Source organism: Salvelinus alpinus, chromosome 17 (genome assembly GCF_045679555.1).
Source record: "Salvelinus alpinus chromosome 17, SLU_Salpinus.1, whole genome shotgun sequence".
Taxonomy (NCBI): domain Eukaryota; kingdom Metazoa; phylum Chordata; class Actinopteri; order Salmoniformes; family Salmonidae; genus Salvelinus; species Salvelinus alpinus.
Genome location: NC_092102.1, coordinates 47,751,745 through 47,773,701, shown reverse-complemented (window position 1 = coordinate 47,773,701; position 21,957 = coordinate 47,751,745). Strand labels below are relative to the sequence as shown.

At 43.1% G+C, this 21,957-nt stretch overlaps 1 protein-coding gene across 2 annotated transcripts in view; it reads left to right on the top strand.

The window, feature by feature from the left end:
* Positions 1–21,957, top strand: part of LOC139543088 (voltage-gated potassium channel KCNC1-like) — a 126,150-nt gene that overhangs the window by 84,980 nt on the left and 19,213 nt on the right. The window contains exons 2-5 of one of the 2 annotated variants that reach the window (XM_071349239.1): positions 1,742–1,885; positions 4,512–5,307; positions 7,071–7,295; positions 12,226–14,658. In XM_071349239.1, coding sequence (XP_071205340.1) covers positions 1,742–1,885; positions 4,512–5,307; positions 7,071–7,295; positions 12,226–12,233 — 1,173 coding nt within the window. In that variant the 3' untranslated portion in view covers positions 12,234–14,658. Of the gene's footprint in view, positions 1–1,741; positions 1,886–4,511; positions 5,308–7,070; positions 7,296–12,225; positions 14,659–21,957 lie in introns of those variants that run through there. The other variant, XM_071349238.1, reaches the window with a different exon arrangement.

Genomic DNA, 21,957 nt, shown 5'->3' with positions numbered 1-21,957 from the left:
ATGTGATTTAGCCTTTAGTGTGATTTATCCCGTAGTGTGATTTAGCCTTTAGTGTGATTCAGCCTTTAGTGTGATTTAGCCCCTAGTGTGATTTAGTCCTTAGTGTGATTTAGCCCGTAGTGTGATTTAGCCCTCAGTGTGATTTAGCCTTTAGTGTGATTTAGCCCTTAGTGTGATTTATAATGTGATTTAGCCTATAGTGTGATTTAGCCCTCAGTGTGATTTAGCCCTTAGTGTGATTTAGTCCTTAGTGTGATTTAGCCTTTATTGTGATTTCGCCCTTAGTGTGATTTACCCCTAGTGTGATTTAGCCTTTAGTGCCATTTAGCCTTTAGTGTGATTTAGCCCTTAGTGTGATTTACCCCTAGTGTGATTTAGCCTTTAGTGTGATTTAGCCTTTAGTGGGATTTAGCCCTTAGTGTGATTTACCCCTAGTGTGATTTAGCCCTTAGTGTGATTTACCCCTTAGTGTGATTTATCCCTTAGTGTGATTTAGCCCCTAGTGTGATTTAGCCTTTAGTGCCATTTAGCCTTTAGTGTGATTTAGCCAATAGTCAACTAGCTACTAATCACAGCATGGTGTTGATTATGATGCGGCCACTGTACGGAGGTTGACAAATGTCACCTATCGACTATCAACACATCTGAAAATGAGCGGTTTTCATATTCCCTTGTATAGTCTGAGTGTACATTCGAAATGACATCCTTTTTCCCATATAGTGCACTTCTTTTCACAAGAGAGCCCTATATGCCCCGGTCAAAAGTAGTGCACTATGTAGGGAATGGTGTGGAATTTGGGACGGCGCTGTGACTGTGATAGGACTCAGGGGTTATTAGTCTTGACTATATCACCATGGACAGATTGGATTAACTCTCTACTGTACTTCTCTCCTCCTCCTCCTCCTTCTCTGGCAGCTGGATAAATACCTGTATGTCCCATCAATGCCATTCAGGCACTTAGTACCTGCCATCTCTAACTTCAGCCCTCCCACACAAATCAATTAGCAGGACAGTACATTGTTTGGATTTTGTTTTCCAATGGATAACACAAACACAATGGATAACACAAACACAAATGCTAACACAAACACAATGGATAACACAAACACAAATGCTAACACAGACACAGACAGACCAGAGTTATTGTGGAAGATGAGCAGGAAAGCAGGTGAATGATGAGCTTTTCAGTGGTGAGTTTAAGGTCAGAGTAGAGTGATATGGGCCCCCCAAAAAAATCCATATCCCAATAAATGGACTGAATTATCACGGTAAAGATACAGTTAACGATAAATTCATAACATTAATGTGTACCAGGTACTTTTATTTGTATTACCAAATAAAACCTACTACTACTACTTTGAATGTTGTAAGCTATCAATTGTCCATTTGGCAATAGCCCATACGAGCAGACTTATTACAATCTTCGAGTAAAGGCTACTTATTCTTATTATCGGTATCAGTAAAAAGGTCTCTCTAAATTCAGTCGGTATCGGTCAGAGGCAGAGTAGACACCTGTCATGATTATCTTCTGTAAACTGTTTAACCCAGGGCAGCGGTTGTACTCTGAAGGCACTTTGAGTGTTACTATTGAGTTGTACCATAAAGACACTTTATGAAAACTGCTGGCTTTATGAATACATTTAAATGATTTGGTTAATTGAGTGATTGGTTAATTGAGTGATTTGGTTAATTGAGTGATTTGGTTAATTGAGTGATTGACTGGTTGATTGTCTTGTTTCAGGGCATAGCGTTTGCCTCCCTCTTCTTCATTCTGGTTTCCATCACTACGTTCTGTCTGGAGACCCACGAGTACTTCAATGACCTGCAGAACCGCACGGAACACGTGGTGGTGGGGAACCACACGGAGGTGGTGGTCTCAGTGGAGGTAAGAGAGAGAGGGATCCTCATTGTCAATGGACTATGATGCTTTCCAGAAAGAACCCAGAGCCTCTAGCCTCTAGTGGAGAACCCAGAGCCTCTAGCCTCTAGTGGAAAACCCAGAGCCTCTAGTGGAGAACCCAGAGCCTCTAGCCTCTAGTGGAGCACCCAGAGCCTCTAGCCTCTAGTGGAGAACCCAGAGCCTCTAGCCTCTAGTGGAGAACCCAGAGCCTCTAGCCTCTAGTGGAGAACCCAGAGCCTCTAGCCTCTAGTGGAGAACCCAGAGCCTCTAGCCTCTAGTGGAGAACCCAGAGCCTCTAGTGGAGAACCCAGAGTCTCTAGCCTCTAGTGGAGAACCCAGAGCCTCTAGTGGAGAACCCAGAGCCTCTAGTGGAGAACCCAGAGCCTCTAGCCTCTAGTGGAGAACCCAGAGCCTCTAGCCTCTAGTGGAGAACCCAGAGCCTCTAGTGGAGAACCCAGAGCCTCTAGTGGAGAACCCAGAGCCTCTAGCCTCTAGTGGAGAACCCAGAGCCTCTAGTGGAGAACCCAGAGCCTCTAGTGGAGAACTCAGAGCCTCTACCCTCTAGTGGAGAACCCAAAGCCTCTAGCCTCTAGTGGACAACCCAGACCCTCTAGCCTCTAGTGGAGAACCCAGAGCCTCTAGTCTAGTGGAGAACATAGAGCCTCTAGCCTCTAGTGGAGAACCCAGAGCCTCTAGCCTCTAGTGGAGGACCCAGAGTCTCTAGCCTCTAGTGGAGAACCCAGAGCCTCTAGCCTCTAGTGGAGAACCCAGAGCCTCTACCCTCTAGTGGAGAACCCAAAGCCTCTAGCCTCTAGTGGAGAACCCAAAGCCTCTAGCCTCTAGTGGAGAACCCAGAGCCTCTAGCCTCTAGTGGAGATCTGAGATGGACAGGTGAAAACAATATGGTGATCATTTCATTGTTTGTGCATAGGGACCTACATGTATTGGACCTTGTATAGATTATACATTAGATTATTATTAATATTTCTATGTATTGTACTGTATTGTAGTGTACTGTAGTGTACTGTATGGTACTGTATTGTACTATATTGCATTGTATTGTACTGTATGGTACTGTATTGTACTCTATTGCACTGTATTGTACTGTATGGTACTGTAGTGTACTGTATTGTACTGTATGGTACTGTATTGTACTATATTGCATTGTATTGTACTGTATGGTACTGTATTGCACTGTATTGTACTGTAGTGTACTGTATGGTACTGTATTGTACTATATTGCATTGTATTGTACTGTATGCTACTGTATTGTACTCTATTGCACTGTATTGTACTGTATGGTACTGTAGTGTACTGTATTGTACTGTATGGTACTGTATTGTACTCTATTGCACTGTATTGTACTGTATGGTACTGTATTGTACTCTATTGCACTGTATTGTACTGTATGGTACTGTACTGTATTGTACTGCACTGTATGGTACTGTATTGTACTGTATTGTACTGTACTGTATTGTACTGTACGCACCTGTATTGTACTGTATTGTACTGTAATGTATGGTACTGTATAGTACTGTATTGTATGGTACTGTATTGTACTGTATGGTGCTGTACTGTATTGTACTGTATTGTACTGTGTGGTACTGTATTGTACTGTACTGTATGGTACTGTATTGTACTGTACTGTATTGTACTGTATTGTACTGTACTGTATTGTACTGTACTGTATTGCACTGTATTGTACTGTATGGTATTGTACTGTATTGTACTGTGCTGTATTGTATTGTACGGTACTGTATTATACTGTATTGTATGGTACTGTATTGTACTGTATTTTATGGTACTATATTGTATGGTACTGTGTTGTACTGTATAGTATTGTACTATATTATATTGTACCCTACTGTATTGTATTGTATTGTATTGTACTGCAGTGTATTGTACTGTATTGTATTGTACTGTATTGCATTGTACTGCATTGTACTGTATTGTACTGTATTGTACTGCATTGTATTGTACTGTATTGTATTGTACTGCATTGTATTGTATTGTACTGCATTGTACTGTATTATATTGTACTGTATTGTCTTGTATCATTTTTAAGCACATTTTAGTGACCAAATGAATTTAGATAATATATAGATTAATAGATTGATACTTCAATGATCCCTGAATTGAAATTCAATAATCTAATGTATAATGTAATCTACAATCAAATCTAGTGTATACTCTAATCTAATGTATACTCTAATAGAATGTATAATCTAATGTATAATGTAATCTACAATCAAATCTAGTGTATACTCTAATCTAATGTATACTCTAATAGAATGTATAATCTAATGCATAATGTAATGTAATGTATAATCTAATGTAATGTATAATCTAATAGAATGTATAATCTAATGTATAGTCTAATGTATAATCTAATGTAATGTATAATCTAATAGAATGTATAATCTAATGTATAGTCTAATCTATAATCTAATGTAATGTATAATCTAATCTGTACTCTAATGTATAATCTAATTTATAATCTAATGTGTAATCGAATCTAATGTATAATCTAATCTGTAATCTAATGTAATGTATAATCTAATGTATAATCTAACATAATGTATAATCTAATCCATAATGTGATCTACTTTAGGTGGTGACCAAGCCCATTCTGACAGTGGTGGAGGGCGTTTGTGTGGTCTGGTTCACCCTGGAGTTCTTCGTCCGCATCGTTTGCTGCCCCGACAAGCTGCTCTTCATCAAGAACATGTTAAACGTCATTGACTTCGTGGCCATCCTGCCCTTCTACCTGGAGATGGGCCTCAGCGGCCTGTCCTCCTCTAAAGCAGCCTCCGACATACTGGGGTTTCTGCGGGTGGTCCGCTTCGTCCGGATCCTCCGGATCTTCAAGCTGACCAGGCATTTCGTCGGTCTGAGGGTTCTCGGCCACACGTTGAGAGCCAGCGTCAACGAGTTCTGCCTGCTTATTGTCTTCCTGGCGTTGGGCGTCCTCATCTTCGCCACGATGATCTACTACGCAGAGCGGATAGGGGCCCAACCGGACGACCCTCGCGGCTCTAAACACACCCACTTCAAAAACATCCCCATTTCCTTCTGGTGGGCCGTGGTCACCATGACCACCCTGGGCTATGGGGACATGTACCCCCAGACGTGGCTGGGCATGATGGTGGGCGCGCTGTGCGCCCTGGCGGGGGTGCTGACCATCGCCATGCCCGTGCCTGTTATAGTCAATAACTTTGGGATGTACTACTCCCTGGCCATGGCTAAACAGAAGCTGCCTAAGAAGAAGAAGGCGCACAATCCGAACCCGGACGCTCCCACGGACACGGCCTCGTTCGGGAAGTCTGTCGCTAACTCTCCCAGGGACAGTACTCAGAGTGATACGTGTCCTCTGGCTGCAGAGGATAATATCAACAGGAACCGCTCAGGTCAGACCAATTCAAATTAGAATCTGAATATTAAACATCAATGTTTTGTCACTAATTTCCCCCTATACTCTATTTATTCCCTACACACTTCAATGTTTCTGAAGCATTGGTATGAGAAAATCAGCTAGAACAACTCAGGTCAGAGACACATTCAAAATGATTTAAATCCAATTTCAAATTCTGTTGGCAGTAATATCACTCCATACACCATGCTTTATCGACCCATCCCTGTACCAGTATGTGTTGGAAGCATCGTTATGATATATCGTAGGCCACAATGATAAGTGGATGTTTCGTTATTCAGAACCATCAACCATTCCACCCATTCACACTCAGACGTCATTCAAACTTTTCCAAACCCACTTCCTTCCTTTACACATCAAACGGAATCATTGTGTACGAACCAACGACCATAATGATAAATGGATTTACCATTCATTTATACCATCACTCATTTTACCCATTCAAACTCAAATTGAAGGCGTTAGTAATGAATACTACAGTAGTGCATTTTTACACCAATAGGTATTAGATGATGTTGTATTTGCAGTGTTGTTTTACAAACGGTTTCTTTTCTACTGTAATCATGTACTTCCCCCCCCCCCCGATAATAAAGTAATAAAATAGGCTTACTGTACCTAGCCCTGAAGACAGTAACACAACGTGATACAATCCTTCTCATACCCTTCCCAGATAATACATTAGGTTAATTTCATTTAATACATTAGGTTCATTTCAGGTTCATTTCAGAGTTCGCCCAGGGAGAAAATGTGTGTTTTCACAGTAACGTTACATTGTGGCTCTGTAGTTTAACCTTCTCTCTAAAACCTGAGGAGATGTTGAGTAAAATCTTTGGCATTTACTGTCAGTCCGGGCCTTGTGTCTCTTGCAGACCTGGGTTCAAATACTACTCAAAACATGTTCAATAGTTTCACCCTTTGCTTCCAAATGGGCGGGGTTAGAACTTTGGAGAATAGTCCATTGGTTCCATTGCGCCTGGCAGGGTGGTGCACAATTTGGGAAGGACCTGCCTAGTTAAATAAATAAAAAATGTTGGAAAGGTGGCATCCAATGTCGGTGCCCTGTTGAAAGTTACTGAGCTCTTCAGTAAGGCCATTCTACTGCCAATGTTTGTCTATGCAGTTTGCATGGCTGTGTGCTCATGGCTGTGTGCTCATAGCTTGACAATAACCTGTTCTGAAAACTGAAAAGCACTGTCCAAGACTCCAGCCCTCCATACCCACTTGACACTTATGCCTGTTTCACTGCGTTACCTATGAAATTGAAGGTGACACTTTTTCACACCAGGGGTTAGGGGAACAATGTTGGGGTACAGGGAGGATTTGAATGGGGGTTATGAAACAGTTGTACATTTTAGGTCTTGGTTTGGGTCTTGGTCAAGTCCAGCTAAAGTATTGAATTTATTACAAATAGTATTTTGAACCCAGGTCTGGGTCGGCTTGTATTCACAAAGAGTCTCAGAGTAGGAGTGCTGATCATGGATTTTTAAATAATTTTTAAAGCATATTGAATATGATAACATGAGCAGGACAGAGGAACCTGATCCTTGATCAGCACTTCTAGTCTGAGACCCTTAGTTGGGGATACGAGCAAAATGGAGACACCGACATGACTCTGTCAGAGTAGGAGTGCTGATCATGGATCAGTTTAGCCATTTATACCCTAATGACTAAGATGATGTGGACAGGGAGGACCTGATCCTAGATCCTATGCTTTATGAACCAAGTCTGTCCTCCTGTCAGACTCCAAGCAGAACGGAGACGCCAACTTGACTCTGTCGTCGGATGAGGGGTGCAGCCTGACCCAGCCGCTGTCACCCAGCGAGAAGTGGAACCTACGGCACGGCCACGGCCGTAAACACGCCCGGTCGGTCAGGGGGAACAAGGCCACCAAGAAAGAGGCAACCTGCTTCCTGCTTACCTCTGGGGACTTCTCATGCACTGGAGGAGAGCACACCATACGCACTGGTAGGTTGAGCCACAGACAGGCACGCAGGCACTGACTCTCTCTCTCTCTCTCTCAGAAACACGGATCCCACCGCAACCATAGGTCCTACACACAACGAACACTCTGAATTGGAGGAACGGATGGGAATGGTAACTGTGAATACAATGACAAAGGAGGCTGCAGACTCGAGGTCAATAGGTCGAAACCTAGACAACCTCAAAGCCATACTACCCATTATTCAGAACCCTCTTATCCTCACCATGACAACCCTGAGAACCATAACAACCCAGAGTAGAATAAGTCACGTTTCACCTGAAGCTTTACTGGGAAATCTATTGATCAGCTTTACATCAACTGTCTGGTTCAACAGTGAGGCACAATTTAACCTCTGTGGGAATAACCCTTAGATGAGTACAGTGAGGCAGTAGTCCCAGGTCTGGTAACAGCCAGCTTCAGAACTAGCATCATTTACATTTTAGTAATTTAGCAGGTGCTCTTATCAAGGGGGACTTACAGTAGTGTGTGCATACATTTTCATCCTGGTCCCGTGGGAATCGAACCCACAACCCTGGCGTTGCAAGTGCCATGATCTACCTACTGAGCTACATGTGTAGGTCCCTGTCCTTGTCCCCCGCTCCCCCTCTTGATTTGATAAATATGTTTGATATATTTTAATATATTTACAACACCAACTCACCTTTTTTAGCAGCTTTTAATTGGTGGAAATGGTATGGCACAATGTGGTTTTATCATTCACATGGTATGACTAGCCTGCTTTGAAACAGGATGCTTGAAGGGATTGAATGAGACAGAAATGATGTCGGAGTAGATTTTCTAGGGTTTGAATTGTGACGGTATACCTTCTCAGGTGAATACTAGCAACACAATGCGATTTATTTTTGGTGGTGCATGATTCAGTGTTTTATCACCTAAATCAAGAGTTTGATTTGAAACAGGAGGCTTGGAGGCATTGAACAAGACAAGAGAGATACAGAAAAGCCTCAACCTATAATTCCCTTCATTACCATCTGGCTGTCAGACTGGCAGCAATTATTCTCTGCTTGAATAGGCCTGCTGCTGCCTGACACACACACACACACACACACACACACACACACACACACACACACACACACACACACACACACACACACACACACACACACACACACACACACACACACACACACACACACACACACACACACACACACACACACACACACACACACACACACACACACTGTGTAAAGCATCTCATCACATCACAGCTCCCCAAAGTCCCCAGAGCCTGGAGTGACAACCAGACTCTATATTTGGACGTAATGGATTCATTTTTCACATCCTGAACAAACATTTACCACCCATTAGCATCCTGAATCTTATCTACAGATGGTGTGTGTATGTGTGTGTGTGCGTGCGCGTGTGCATGTGTGTGCGTGTGTGCGTACAGTGGTGCCTGGAGAAGTGGGTATACTCTAATTTTGCAAAAAATATCCCAAACGGCCCGCCAGAGAAACAGAGACATTACCTAAAATGACATTGTTCTTTCAGAGTCAGGCCAACCCACGCTGTTCAAGTAGGCTATTAGTAGGACCTACTATTGAAATAGATAAATGAGGCTGTCAACTGAGTCAGAAATGCACAGGTTTCAAATGTGTTTCTTTTCCCCCCTGTGTCAACTAAATTGGATGTTCTAAGTAAATCCATAACAATGTTTAAACCATGTCAGGAGACCACTTTGAGGTCTGGGAAAAATCTAGGGAAATGTAGTTTTTTTGTTGTTGTTGTAAAAGTGCACAGGCACCTAGCACTGTTGTTTGGTTAGCACATGAGATGGAGTGGAGATGGAGATAGCACAAAACTGGATTGATGCAAATTATCATGCTATCATTCTGCCAGGAAGGCCTAGCTCGTTAACATTTTATTGAGAATGTTTTTGGGAAAGCCTTTCCATATACCAGAAGATGGTTCCCACTGGGAAAAAACTGATTGAGCCAACATTGTTTCCACCTCATGTCAACCCAAACAAGGCAACGGTAAACAATGTCTTCCCCCGTGAATGATGCAGCACCCCCCCATTGGGCCAATCAGAGTCATTTAGTAAATGTTGGATCACAATGACAAGACAAGTCATTCACCCAAGTTTAGTCAAAATAGGGCCAGTAGTGTCTGAGATATCACGTGGGTTAGCTGTTGGAGTGTATCTGGGTTAGCTAGACTCATATCCCTGAGCATGTGTGCCAAATTTCATCACTCTGAGTCAAGCAGATCAAGAGATATAAACATTTGCCTGTTATAGCACCACTGTGTGGTCGATATGAATGTTATTGCATATGTTGAGTCTTGGCAGTGTTAGCAACATGTGCACCAAATGTTGTTACAATACGAATATCCTTGACTGATTTATGTGCCAGACCACACCCACGTGAATGTTTATTTGGTCAGTGTTTTAGGTACTAGTCTGGAAAATATTGCGTTGAGAGATCTTTGTCCATAGATACCACATATTAGGTTTCGTGCATAGGGCCTGTGGTCCCGTGTGGCTCAGTTGGTAGAGCATGGCGCTTGCAACGCCAGGGTTGTGGGTTCATTCCCCACGGGGGGACCAGGATGAATATGTATGAACTTTCCAATTTGTAAGTCGCTCTGGATAAGAGCGTCTGCTAAATGACTTTAATGTAAATGTAAATGTGCAGATCGGTCATTCGGTGTCAGAAGAGTAGCGTTTTAAGTGTTTTTCACAACATTCTAAATGGCGGAAAATCCATCATGGCAGATCTTAAACATTCACGTGGGAATCTGAGGCACATTTGCTCCTTGTGAGGAGAGGGAACTATGTATCGAATTTCGTGACTTTAGTTAGCATTTTTTATATCTTGTTATAGCGCCACCGTCTGGCCAATCAGTGTAATTTTGTTCATGCCAGATCTCTATTTCAAGATGCATGATTCACCCAAGTTTCGTAAAAATTGAGCCAGTGCTGTCTGAGATATTGTGTGTGACTAACGTACGAACTAACGTACTAACGGACGGACACAGATCAACAATCCCCTCACAGATTTTATCGTGGGGGACAGCAACCTAGCAGCCAAAGGCATTATCGTAGTCATATTAGCGGCCTTTGCTAGTTGTTGCATCTTTAGATCTCCCCTCTTTCTAAATTTCTAACAGATATTTCCATCTCTGTCCATGAAACCGCTTACATGAGAGGTACTCATTTTAGAACTGTTTTTCCTCCCTGCAAATTACCTTTTGGAACATTCGCATGTAGGCCTACCGCCGTGTGCACATTGCTGCGCCCTTAAAATGTGAAGAAATAATAGTCGATCAACATTTTAAGCTAAACATTCTGATCTGTTCCATCAGCCTTATTAATTGATAAGGTACATCATATACCTCCACTACACTACTTTGATATTCATCGTGGAGATTAAGAAGCGAGTTTACGCAATATATAACAATATTACTAACTTCCCTCTCCTTGCCCCACCCTGGGCTCGAACCATGGACCCTCTAAACATATCGACAACAGTCACCCAAGAGGTATCGTTACCTATCGCACCGCAAAATCTGTGGTCCTTGCAGAGCAAGAGAAACAACGGCTTCTATGTCTCAAAGGAAGTGATGTCACCAATGCTACTAGCGTGCACCGCTAACTAGCTAGCCATTTCACACCAGCTACACTCCTCCTCCTTCAGAGCCCTTCAGAGCCCTCCTCCCACTCCTTCAGAGTGATCCGTGTCACGGCACCAATGTAACAGTATCGTTTCCGTCCTTTTCCTTGCCACAACCTGGATTCGAACCAGAGACCCTCTGAACACATTGACAACAGTTACCTCAAAAGCAGTGTAACCTACCGTTCAAAAAAATAAACATAAAAGCCACGTCCCTTGCAGAGAAAGGGGAAACAACTACTTCAAGGTCTCAGAGCGAGTGACATTGCCGATTGAAACGCTACTTGCGTGCACCACTAACTACCTAGCCATTTCAGACCGGTTACAAATGCCCATTGAAAAATAAATGGGTATAGGGCGTATACCTGCGTATACCCTCCACTACACCACTGTGTGTGTGAGTGTGTGTGTGAGTGTGTGTGAGTGAGTCTGTGTGATGTGTTCTGAGCTATGTACCCATAGTATTGTCGTGAGACAGACAAGACCTCAAAACTCATTAGAAAAGCCCACAGATGACTCACTTTTCTAAAGGTCTGATGTGAATGTCATCTTGGTTTTTCACCCTTTCTTTCTCACACACACTTATCAAAGGAAATTAGGGGAAAGGGGATACCTAGTCAGTTGTACAACAGAAAGGGGGGATACCTAGTCAGTTGTACAACAGAAAGGGGGATACCTAGTCAGTTGTACAACAGAAAGGGGGATACCTAGTCAGTTGTACAACAGAAAGGGGGATACCTAGTCAGTTGTACAACAGAAAGGGGGATACCTAGTCAGTTGTACAACAGAAAGGGGGGATACCTAGTCAGTTGTACAACAGAATGCATTCAACTGAAATGTTTTTTTAACTCAACCCCTCTGAATCAGATTTCAGTGTTTTGAAGAACGTGTTGAGTGGTGGAGATGTGAGGAATTTGATTGTGTAGTGTTCCATTGCTATTGGCTGATATAATCCACAATTATTCCAGAACTTTAGTCAAGAGGATGAGAGGGGATGTGTTATTGATGTGTGTAAACCTGTTGTGACAACCAAATTAGACTTTCTTTATTCTATCTTGCTCTAAGGTCAACTCTGCCTCGAGGGCAAGAATTCGGTAGAGCTGCACTCAGAACAAGATTGAATAAGGATTTCGTTTTTTTAATAAGGAACTACACTGAGCCTTGTCCTCTGTGTGATACGCCTTGTGATTCTTCTCATCCCTCCCTGCCCCCCTGCCTCCGACTCTGCCCCCCGATGATCCTCTGCCTGCCTGTCTTTCCTCTGCTTGAGAAGCCTTGTGAATCTCCTTACCCCCTTCTGGCCCCTGCCTGTCTGCCAGCCCAGAGAGATAAAGAGAGAGTAGAGACAGAGAGAGCAGAGAGAGAGAGAGAGAGATAGAAAGAGAGACAGAGAGAGCAAAGAGAGAGAGAGAGACCACAAATTCCAATTGGTTATACTTTAACTCTTTAACATCATCCTCAGCTCTGGCATTTTCCCCAATACGTGGAACCAATCTACAAAAGTGGAGACAAATTTGACCCCAATAACTACTGTGGGATATGCGTCAACAGCAACCTTGGGATAATCCTCTGCATTATCATTAACAACAGACTCGTACATTTCCTCAGTGAAAACAATGTACTGAGCAAATGTCAAATTGGCTGCTTACCAAATGACCATGTGTTCAGCCTGCACACCCTAATTAACAAACAAACATACCAAAACAAACGCAAAGTCTTCTCATGCTTTGTTGATTTAAAATAATATTTGGACTCAATTTGGCATGAGGTTCTGCTTTGCAAATTGGTGAAAAGCGGTGTTGGGGGAAATACATACGACATTATAAAATGTACACACACAAAAAAAAAATCGGCGAAAAAACACATTTCTTTCCTCAGGGCCTTGGGGTGAGACAGGGATGAAGCTTGAGCCCCACCCTCTTCAACATGTAAATTATATCAACCAATTGGCGAGGGCACTAGAACAGTCTGCAGCACCCAGCTTCACCCTACTCGAATCTGAAGTCAAATGTCTACTGTTTGCGGATGATCTGGTGCTTCTGTCCCCAACCAAGGATGGCCTACAGCAGCACATAGATCTTCTGCACAGATTCTGTCAGACCTGGGCCCTGACAGACCTGGGCCCTGACAGACATGGGCCCTGACAGACCTGGGCCCTGACAGTAAATCTCAGTAAGACAATAATGATGGTGTTCCAAAAAAGTTCCTGTTGCCATGACCCCGAATACAAATTCCATCTAGACACCGTTGCCCTAGGTCACACAAAAAAACGATACATACCTCGGCCTAAACATCAGCACCACAGGTAACTTCCACAAAGCAGTGAACGATCTGAGAGACAAGGCAAGAAGGGCCTTCTACGCCATCAAAAGGAACATCAAATTTGACATACAATTAGGATCTGGCTAAAAATACTTGAATCAGTTATAGAACCCATTGCCCTTTACGGTTGTGAGGTCTGGGGTCCGCTTACAACCCAATAATTCACAAAATGTTCTAAACGCCAAATTGCACGCAAAAATATCCTCCATTGTACAAACATAAAACACCAAATAATGCATGCAGAGGGGAGTTAGGCCGATACCCGCTAACGACCAAAATCCAGAAAAGGGCCGTTAAATTCTACAACTACCTAAAAGGAAGCGATTCCTAAACCTTCCATAACAAAGCCATCACCTACAGAGAGATGAACCTGGAGAAGAAACCTACAGAGCCCCAGGACAGCAACACAATTAGACCCAACCAAATCATGAGAAAACAAAAAGATAATTACTTGACACATTGGAAAGAATTAACCAAAAAAAACACAGCAAACTAGAATGCTATTTGGTCCTAAACAGAGAGTACGCAGTGGCAGAATACCTGACCACTGTGACTGACCTAAAATTAAGGAACGCTTTGACTATGTACAGACTCAGTGAGCATAGCTTTGCTATTGAAAGAGGCCGCCATAGGAAGACCTGGATCTCAAGAGAAGACAGGCTATGTGCACACAGCAAATTCTATTTTGATGAACTCGCATATCTATTGGGTGAAATACCACAGTGTTCCATCACAGCAGCAATATTTGTGACCTGTTGCCACAAGAAAAGGGCCACCAATGAAGAACAACACCATTGTAAATACAATCCACATTTATGTTTATTTATTTTCCCTTTTGTACTTTAATTATTTACACCTCGTTACAATAGACATTTGAAATGTCTCTATTCCTTTGGAACTTTATTGTATTTTTTATTTCACTTTTGTTTATTATCTATTTCACTTGCTTTGGCAATGTAAACATATGTTTCCCAAAGCATGAATTGAATTGGATTGAGAGACAGAGAGAACAGAGACAGCGCGAGCAGAGAGAGAGAGAGAGTAGAGATGGAGAGAGTAGAGACAGAGATAGCATAGAAAGAGAAAGATGGAGAGCCAGAGAGAGCAGAGACAGAGATGGGGAGAAGAGAGAGAGAGAGACAATGATAGAGAGAGAGATGGAGAGAGAGAGAGACCACAGCATCACCAGCCACACCCCAACCAGCTAAGACCACCTCAAGCAAACCCTGGCAACACCCAATATAGCCCCCCCCCCCCCCCCCATATCAGACCTGCCCCCGGCGGCTAGGACCTCAACATGACAGCAGGACATATGCCCAGGCCGTGAGCAGAGCAACAGGCCCAACCCCCACTATTACACCAGCCCAAGCCCCATCCTGCGACCTAAGAGGTATGTATCAGGTGCTCAACATGCTCTGCTCACACCTACTGTGATGGTCCGAGGCCTAAACCACACAAAAACAACACTAGACACTATGGAACACAAAAAGCTTTTACTCTCTCAACCTGGAATATACAAGGTCTGAGGTCATCTGCATTTGGCCTAAAGAGCAGGAACCCAGACTTCATCAAAGAAATCAGAAATACAGACATTGTCATCCTACAAGAAGCATGGTATAGAGGAGACATGGTATAGAGTCCCATCCACCAAACTACCAGGTGTGAAACAGGGAAGAGACTCAAGGGGTATGCTAATCTGGTAGACCTAACAGACCTAACCCACTCTATTATATTAGTCAAAACAGGAACATTTTACATCTGTCTAGAAATTAATAAGGAAATTATCTCAACAGAGAAAAATGTCCTCATGTGTGCTTCCTATATACCCCCAGTAGAATCCCCATACTTTAACGATGACAGCTTCTCCATCCAAGAGGTGGAGATGAACAATTTCCAGGCCCAGGGACATGTACTAGTCTGTGGCAACCTGACACCCTCAGCACACAGGGGGACAAACACCTACCTGGAGGTGACAGCATTCCCTCCCCATATGCTTCCCCTAGACACAACTACGACAACATAACCAACAAAAACAGGTCACAACTCCTGCAGCTCTGTCGGACGCTGGGTATGTACATAGTGTTAGGTTCTAATGCAGAGTAAAAAACTCAAAGGAAACCAAAGCTCAAACCAAGTTTATTCTTCCCAGAGGGTCAATACAGCTGCATTAGACAAAGACATGGTTCCATCCATGGTAGTATTCATACCCCACCTTGGGTGGAGTCTCCTCCTTATCGCCAAATATTGCATCATTATTGCCTGTCAGGAAGCTGAATGATCTGGGCCTTAAACGGTTCCTCCCCTTATCTGTACTGCCATGTGATCGTTTTCCCTGCAAAGCTTCATTATGGCACCCCTCATGTCTCTTTTATAACTAATGATTAATAATAGTTAAAGCTCATAAATCCTAACCTATCAGTAGTCAATGGTAGGCTTTGAGGTGACTCCTATGGTAGGTACACCTAATGCTCATCTCTTGGCAGTAGTACTGTAGACTACTTTATCACTGACCTCAACCCAGTCTCTTAAAGCATTCAGTCAGTCCACTGACACCCCTATGAGACCACAGCAAAATCACACTCTACTTGAACAGAGCAATAGTCAATCATGAGGCATCAAAGCCAAAGGAACTGAATAATATTAAGAAATGCTATAGATGGAAGGTGAGTAGTGTGGAAATCTACCAAAAAACAATTGGGAAACAACAAATGTAATTCCTTCTAGACAAATTCCTGGACAAAATGTTTCACTGTAATAGTGAAGGTGTAAACTTGGCAGTAGAAAACCCAAACAGCATATTTGACCTCTCAGCTTCACTATCAAATCTAAAAAATCTCAAATAGAAAACCGAAGAAAATGAACAACAATGACAAATGGTTTGATGACGAATGCAAAAACCTAAGAAAGAAATTGAGAAACCTGTCCAACCAAAAACATAGAGACCCAGAAAATCTGAGTCTAAGCCTTCACTATGGTGAATCACTAAAACAATACAGAAATACACTACGGAAAAAGAAGGAACAACACGTCAGAAATCAGCTCAATGTAATTGAAGAATCCATAGACTAACCACTTCTGGGAACACTGGAAAACACTAAACAAACAACAACACGAAGAGTTATCTATCTAAAACGGAGATGTGTGGATAAACCACTTCTCCAATCTTTTTGGCCTTATAACAAAGAACAAACAGCAAAAACATATTCATGATCAAATACAAATCTTAGAATCAACTACTAAAGACTACCAGAACACACTGGATTCTCCAATTGCGTTGAATGAGCTACATGACAAAATACAAGCCCTCAAACCCAAAATGGCCTGAGGGGTTGATGGTATCATAAATGAAATGATAAAATATACAGACCACAAATTCTAATTGGCTATACTTAAACTCTTTAACATCATCCTCAGCTCTGGCATCTTCCCCACTGTTTGGAACCAAGGACTGATCACCACAATTTACAAAGGTGTAAATTGGGGTGATCATTTGGGTTAAATGCGGAAGACACATTTCAGTTGAATGCATTCAGTTGTACAACTGACTAGGTCTCCCCAGTACAATAGACCACATATTCACCCTGCACACCCCAATTGACAAACAAACAAACCAAAACAAAGGCAAAGTATTTTCATGCTTTGTTGATTTTTAAAAAAAGCTTTAGATTCAATTTGGCATGAGGGTCTGCTATACAAATTGATGGAAAATGGTGTTGGGGGGGAAAAACAAATGACATTATAAAATCCATGTACACAAACATGGAAAGAATTGGCAAAAAAACACACATTTCTTTCCACAGGGCTGGGGGAGAGGGGAGGGGGGTGAGACAGGGATGCAGCTTAAGCCCCACCCTCTTCAACACATACAGTACCAATCAAAAGTTTGGACACACCTACTCTTTCCAGGGTTTTTCTTTATTTTGACTATTTTCTACATTGTAGAATAATAGTGAAGACATCAAAACTATGAAATAACATATATGGAATCATGTAATAACCAAAAAAGTGTTAAACAAATCAAAATGTATTTTATATTTGAGATTCTTCTAAGTAGCCAACCTTTGCCTTGATGACAGCTTTGCACACTCTTGACATTCTCTCAACCAGATTCATAAGGTAGTCCCCTGGAATGCATTTCAATTAACAGGTGTGCCTTGTTAAAAGTTCATTTGTGGAATTTCTTTCCTTCTTATTGCATTTGAGCCAATCATTTGTGACAATGTAGGGGTGGTATACAGAAGATAGCCCTATTTGGTAAAATACCAAGTCCATATTATGGCAAGAACAGCTCAAATAAGGAAAGAAAAATAACAATCCAATCATTACTTTAAAACAGGTCAGTCAACCCGAAAAATTTCAAGAACTTTCAAAGTTTCTTCAAGTGCAGTCGCAAAAACCATCAAGCGCTATGATGAAACTGTCTCTCATGAGGACAGCCACTGCAGAGGATAAATTCATTAGAGTTACTAGCCTCAGAAATTGCAGCCCAAATAAATGCTTCACAGAGTTCAAGTAACAGACATCTCAACATCAACTGTTCAGAGGAGACTGCGTGAATCAGACCTTCATGGTCAAATTGCTGCTAAGAAACCACTACTTAAGATCACCAATAAGATACTTGCTTGGGCCAAGAAACACGAGCAATGGACATTAGACCGGTGGAAATCTGTCCTTTGGTCTGATGAGTCCAAATTTGACATTTTTGGTTTCATACGCCTTGTCTTTGTGAGAAGCAGAGTAGGTGAACGAATGATCTCCGCATGTGTGGTTCCCACCGTGAAGCATGGAGGAGGAGGTGTGATGGTGTGGGGGTGCTTTGCTGGTGACACTGTTACTGATTTATTTAGAATTTAAGGCACTCTTAACCAGCATTGCTACCACAGCATTCTGCAGCGATATGCAATCCCATCTGGTTTGGGCTTAGTGGGACATTTGTTTTTCAACAGGACAATGAACCAACACACCTCCAGGCTATGTAAGGTCTATTTGACCAGAAGGAGATTGATGGAGTGCTACATCAGATGACCTGGCCTCCACAATCACCCGACCACAACCCAATTGAGATGGTTTGGGATGAGTTGGACCGCAGAGTAAAGGAAAAGCAGCTAACAAGTGCTCAGCATATGTGGGAACTCCTTCAAGAATGTTAGAAAAGCATTCCAGGTGATGCTGGTTGAGGGAATGCCAAGAGTGTGCAAAGCTGTCATCAAGGCAAAGGTTGGCTACTTTGAAGAATCTAAAATCTAAAATATGTTTTGATTTGATGAAGCAGATGCTAAACGACAGGACTGTTTTGCTATCACAGACTGGAACATGTTCCGGGATTCTTCCGATGGCATTGAGTACACAGCATCAGTCACTGGCTTTATCAATAAGTGCATTGAGGACGTCATCCCCGCAGTGACTGTACGTACATACCCCAACCAGAAGCCATGGATTACAGGCAACGTTCGCTGAGCTAAAGGGTAGAGCTGTCGCCTTCAAGGTGCGGGACTCTAACCCGGAAGCTTATAAGAAATCCTGCTATGCCCTCTGACGAACCATCAAACAGGCAAAGTGCCAAAACAGGGCTAAGATTGAATCGTCCTACACCGGCTCCGATGCTCGTCTTATGTGGCAGAGCTTGCAAACTATTATAGACAACAAAGGGAAGCACAGCCGCGAGCTGCCCAGTGACACGAGCCTACCAGACGAGCTAAATCACTTCTATGCTTGCTTCGAGGCAAGCAATACTGAGGCATGCATGAGAGCATCAGCTGTCTCGGACGACTGTGCGATCACGCTCTCCGTAGTCGACGTGAGTAAGACCTTTAAACAGGTCAACATTCACAAGGCTGCGGGGCCAGACGGATTACCAGGACGTGTGCTCCGGGCATGTGCTGACCAACTGGCAGGTGTCTTCACTGACATTTTCAACATGTCCCTGATTGAGTCTGTAATACCAACATGTTTCAAGCAGACCAACATAGTCCCTGTGCCCAAGAACATGAAGGCAACCTGCCTAAATGACTACAGACCCATAGCACTCACGTCCGTAGCCATGAAGTGCTTTGAAAGGCTGGTCATGGCTCACGTCAACACCATCATCCCAGAAACCCTAGACTCACTCCAATTTGCATACCGCCCAAACAGATCCACAGATGATGCAATCTCCATTGCACTCCACACTGCCCTTTCCCACCTCGACAAAAGGAACACCTATGTGAGAATGCTATTCATTGACTACAGCTCAGCGTTCAACAACATAGTACCCTCAGAGCTCATCACTAAGCTAAGGATCCTGGGACTGAACACCTCCCTCTGAAACTGGATCCTGGACTTCCTGACAGGTCGCCCCCAGGTGGTAAGGGTAGGTAGCAACACATCTGCCACGCTGATCCTCAACACGAGCCCCTCAGGGGTGCGTGCTCAGTCCCCTCCTGTACTCCCTGTTCATCCACGACTCCATCACCATCATTAAGATTTCAACGATGAGATGGGGAGGAGGTCAGAGACCTGGCCGCGTGGTTACAGAATAACAACCTATCCCTCAACGTAACCAAGACTAAGGAGATGGTGATTCCTTGGTGTTCACATCACCAACAAACTAGAATGGTCCAAACACACCAAGACAGTCGTGAAGAGGGCACGACAAAGCCTATTCCCCCTCAGGAAACTAAAAGCTTTGGCATGGGTCCTCAGATCCTCAAACGGTTCTACAGTTGCAACACCGAGATCATCCTGACTGGTTGCATCACCGCTTGGTATGGCAACTGCTCGGCCTCCGACAGCAAGGCACTACAGAGGGTAGTGCGTACGGCCCAGTACATCACTGGGGCAAAGCTGCCTGCCATCCAGGACCTCTACAACAGGCGGTGTCAGAGGAATGCCCTAAACATTTTCAAAGACACCAGCCACCCCAGTCATAGACTGTTCTCTCTACTACCGCATGGCAAGCGGTACCGGAGTGCCAAGTCTAGGACAAAAAGGCTTCCCAACAGTTTTTACCCTCAAGCCATAAGACTCCTAAATAGGTAATCAAATGGCTCCCCGGACTATTTGCATTGTGTGCCGCCCCCCCAAGCCCTCTTTTTACGGTGCTGCTACTCTCTGTTTATCATATATGCATAGTCACTTTAACTATACATTCATATACATACTACCTCAATTATCCCCACCAACCGGTGCCCAACCGGTGCACCCACCAACCGGTGCACATTGGCTACCCGGGCTATCTGCATTGTGTCCCGCCACCCACCACCCACCACCCGCCAACCCCTCTTTTACGCTACTGCTACTCTCTGTTTATCATATATGCATAGTCACTTTAACCATATTTACATGTACATACTACCTCAATCAGCCCGACTAACCAGTGCCTGTATATAGCCTGTCATTTTACTGTTGTTTTTATTTCTTTACTTACCTATTGTTCACCTAATACCTTTTTTTTCTAACTTAGAAATTGCACTATTGGTTAGAGCCTGTAAGTAAGCATTTTCACTGTTGTATTCGGCGCACGCGACAAATAACTTTGATATTGATTTGTTTAACACTTTTTGGTTACTACATGATTCCATATCTGTTATTTCATAGTTTTGATGTCTTCACTATTATTCTACAATGTAGAAAATAGTAAAAATAAAGAAAACCCTTGAATGAGTAGGTGTGTCCAAACTTTTGATTGGTACTGTATATCAACAAATTGGTGAGGGCACTAGAACAGTCTGCAGCACCCAGCTTCACCCTACTAGAATCTGAAGTCAAATGTCTACTGTTTGCTGATCATCTGGTGCTTCTGTCTCCAACCAAGGATGGCCTACAGCAGCTACTAGATCTTCTGCACAGATTCTGTCAGACCTAGGCCCTGACAGACCTGGGCCCTGACAGACCTGGGCCCTGACAGTAAACCTCAGTAAGACAATAATGATGGTGTTCCAAATATACAAATTTCATCTAGACACCGTTGCCTTATAGCAAACAAAAAACTATACTTTGAGAGGCAAGGCAAGAAGGGCCTTCTATGCCATCAAAAGGAACATACAATTTGACATACTAATTAGGATCTGTCTAAAAGTGCTTGAATCAGTTATAGAACCCATTGCCCTTTCTGCCTGTGAGGTCTGGGGTTCGCTCACCAACTAAGAATCCACAAAATGTTCCAAACACCAAATTGAGACTCTGCATGCAGAATTCTGAAAAAATATCCGCTGTGTACACATGTTAAACACCAAATAATGCATCCAGACAGAATTAGGCCGATACCAGCTAATTATCCAAATCCAGAAAAGAGTCTTTAAATTCTACAACCACCTAAAAGGAAGCGATTCCCAAACCTTCCATAACAGAGAAATTAACCTGGAGAAGAGCCCCCTAAGCAAGCTGGTCCTGGGGCTCTGTTCACAAACAAACCCCACAGAGCCCCAGGACAGCAACACAATTACTCCCAATCAAATCATGAGAAAACAAAAACAGAATTACTTGACACATTGGAAAGAATTAACAAAAGAACAGAGCAAACTAGAATGCTATTTGGCCCTAAACAGAGAGTACACAGTGGCAGAATACCTGACCACTGTGACTGACCCAAACTTAAGGAAAGCTTTGACTATCTACAGACTCAGTGAGCATAGCCTTGCTATTGAGAAAGGCCACCATAGGCAGACCTCGCTCTCAAGAAAAGACAGGCTATTTGCACACTGCC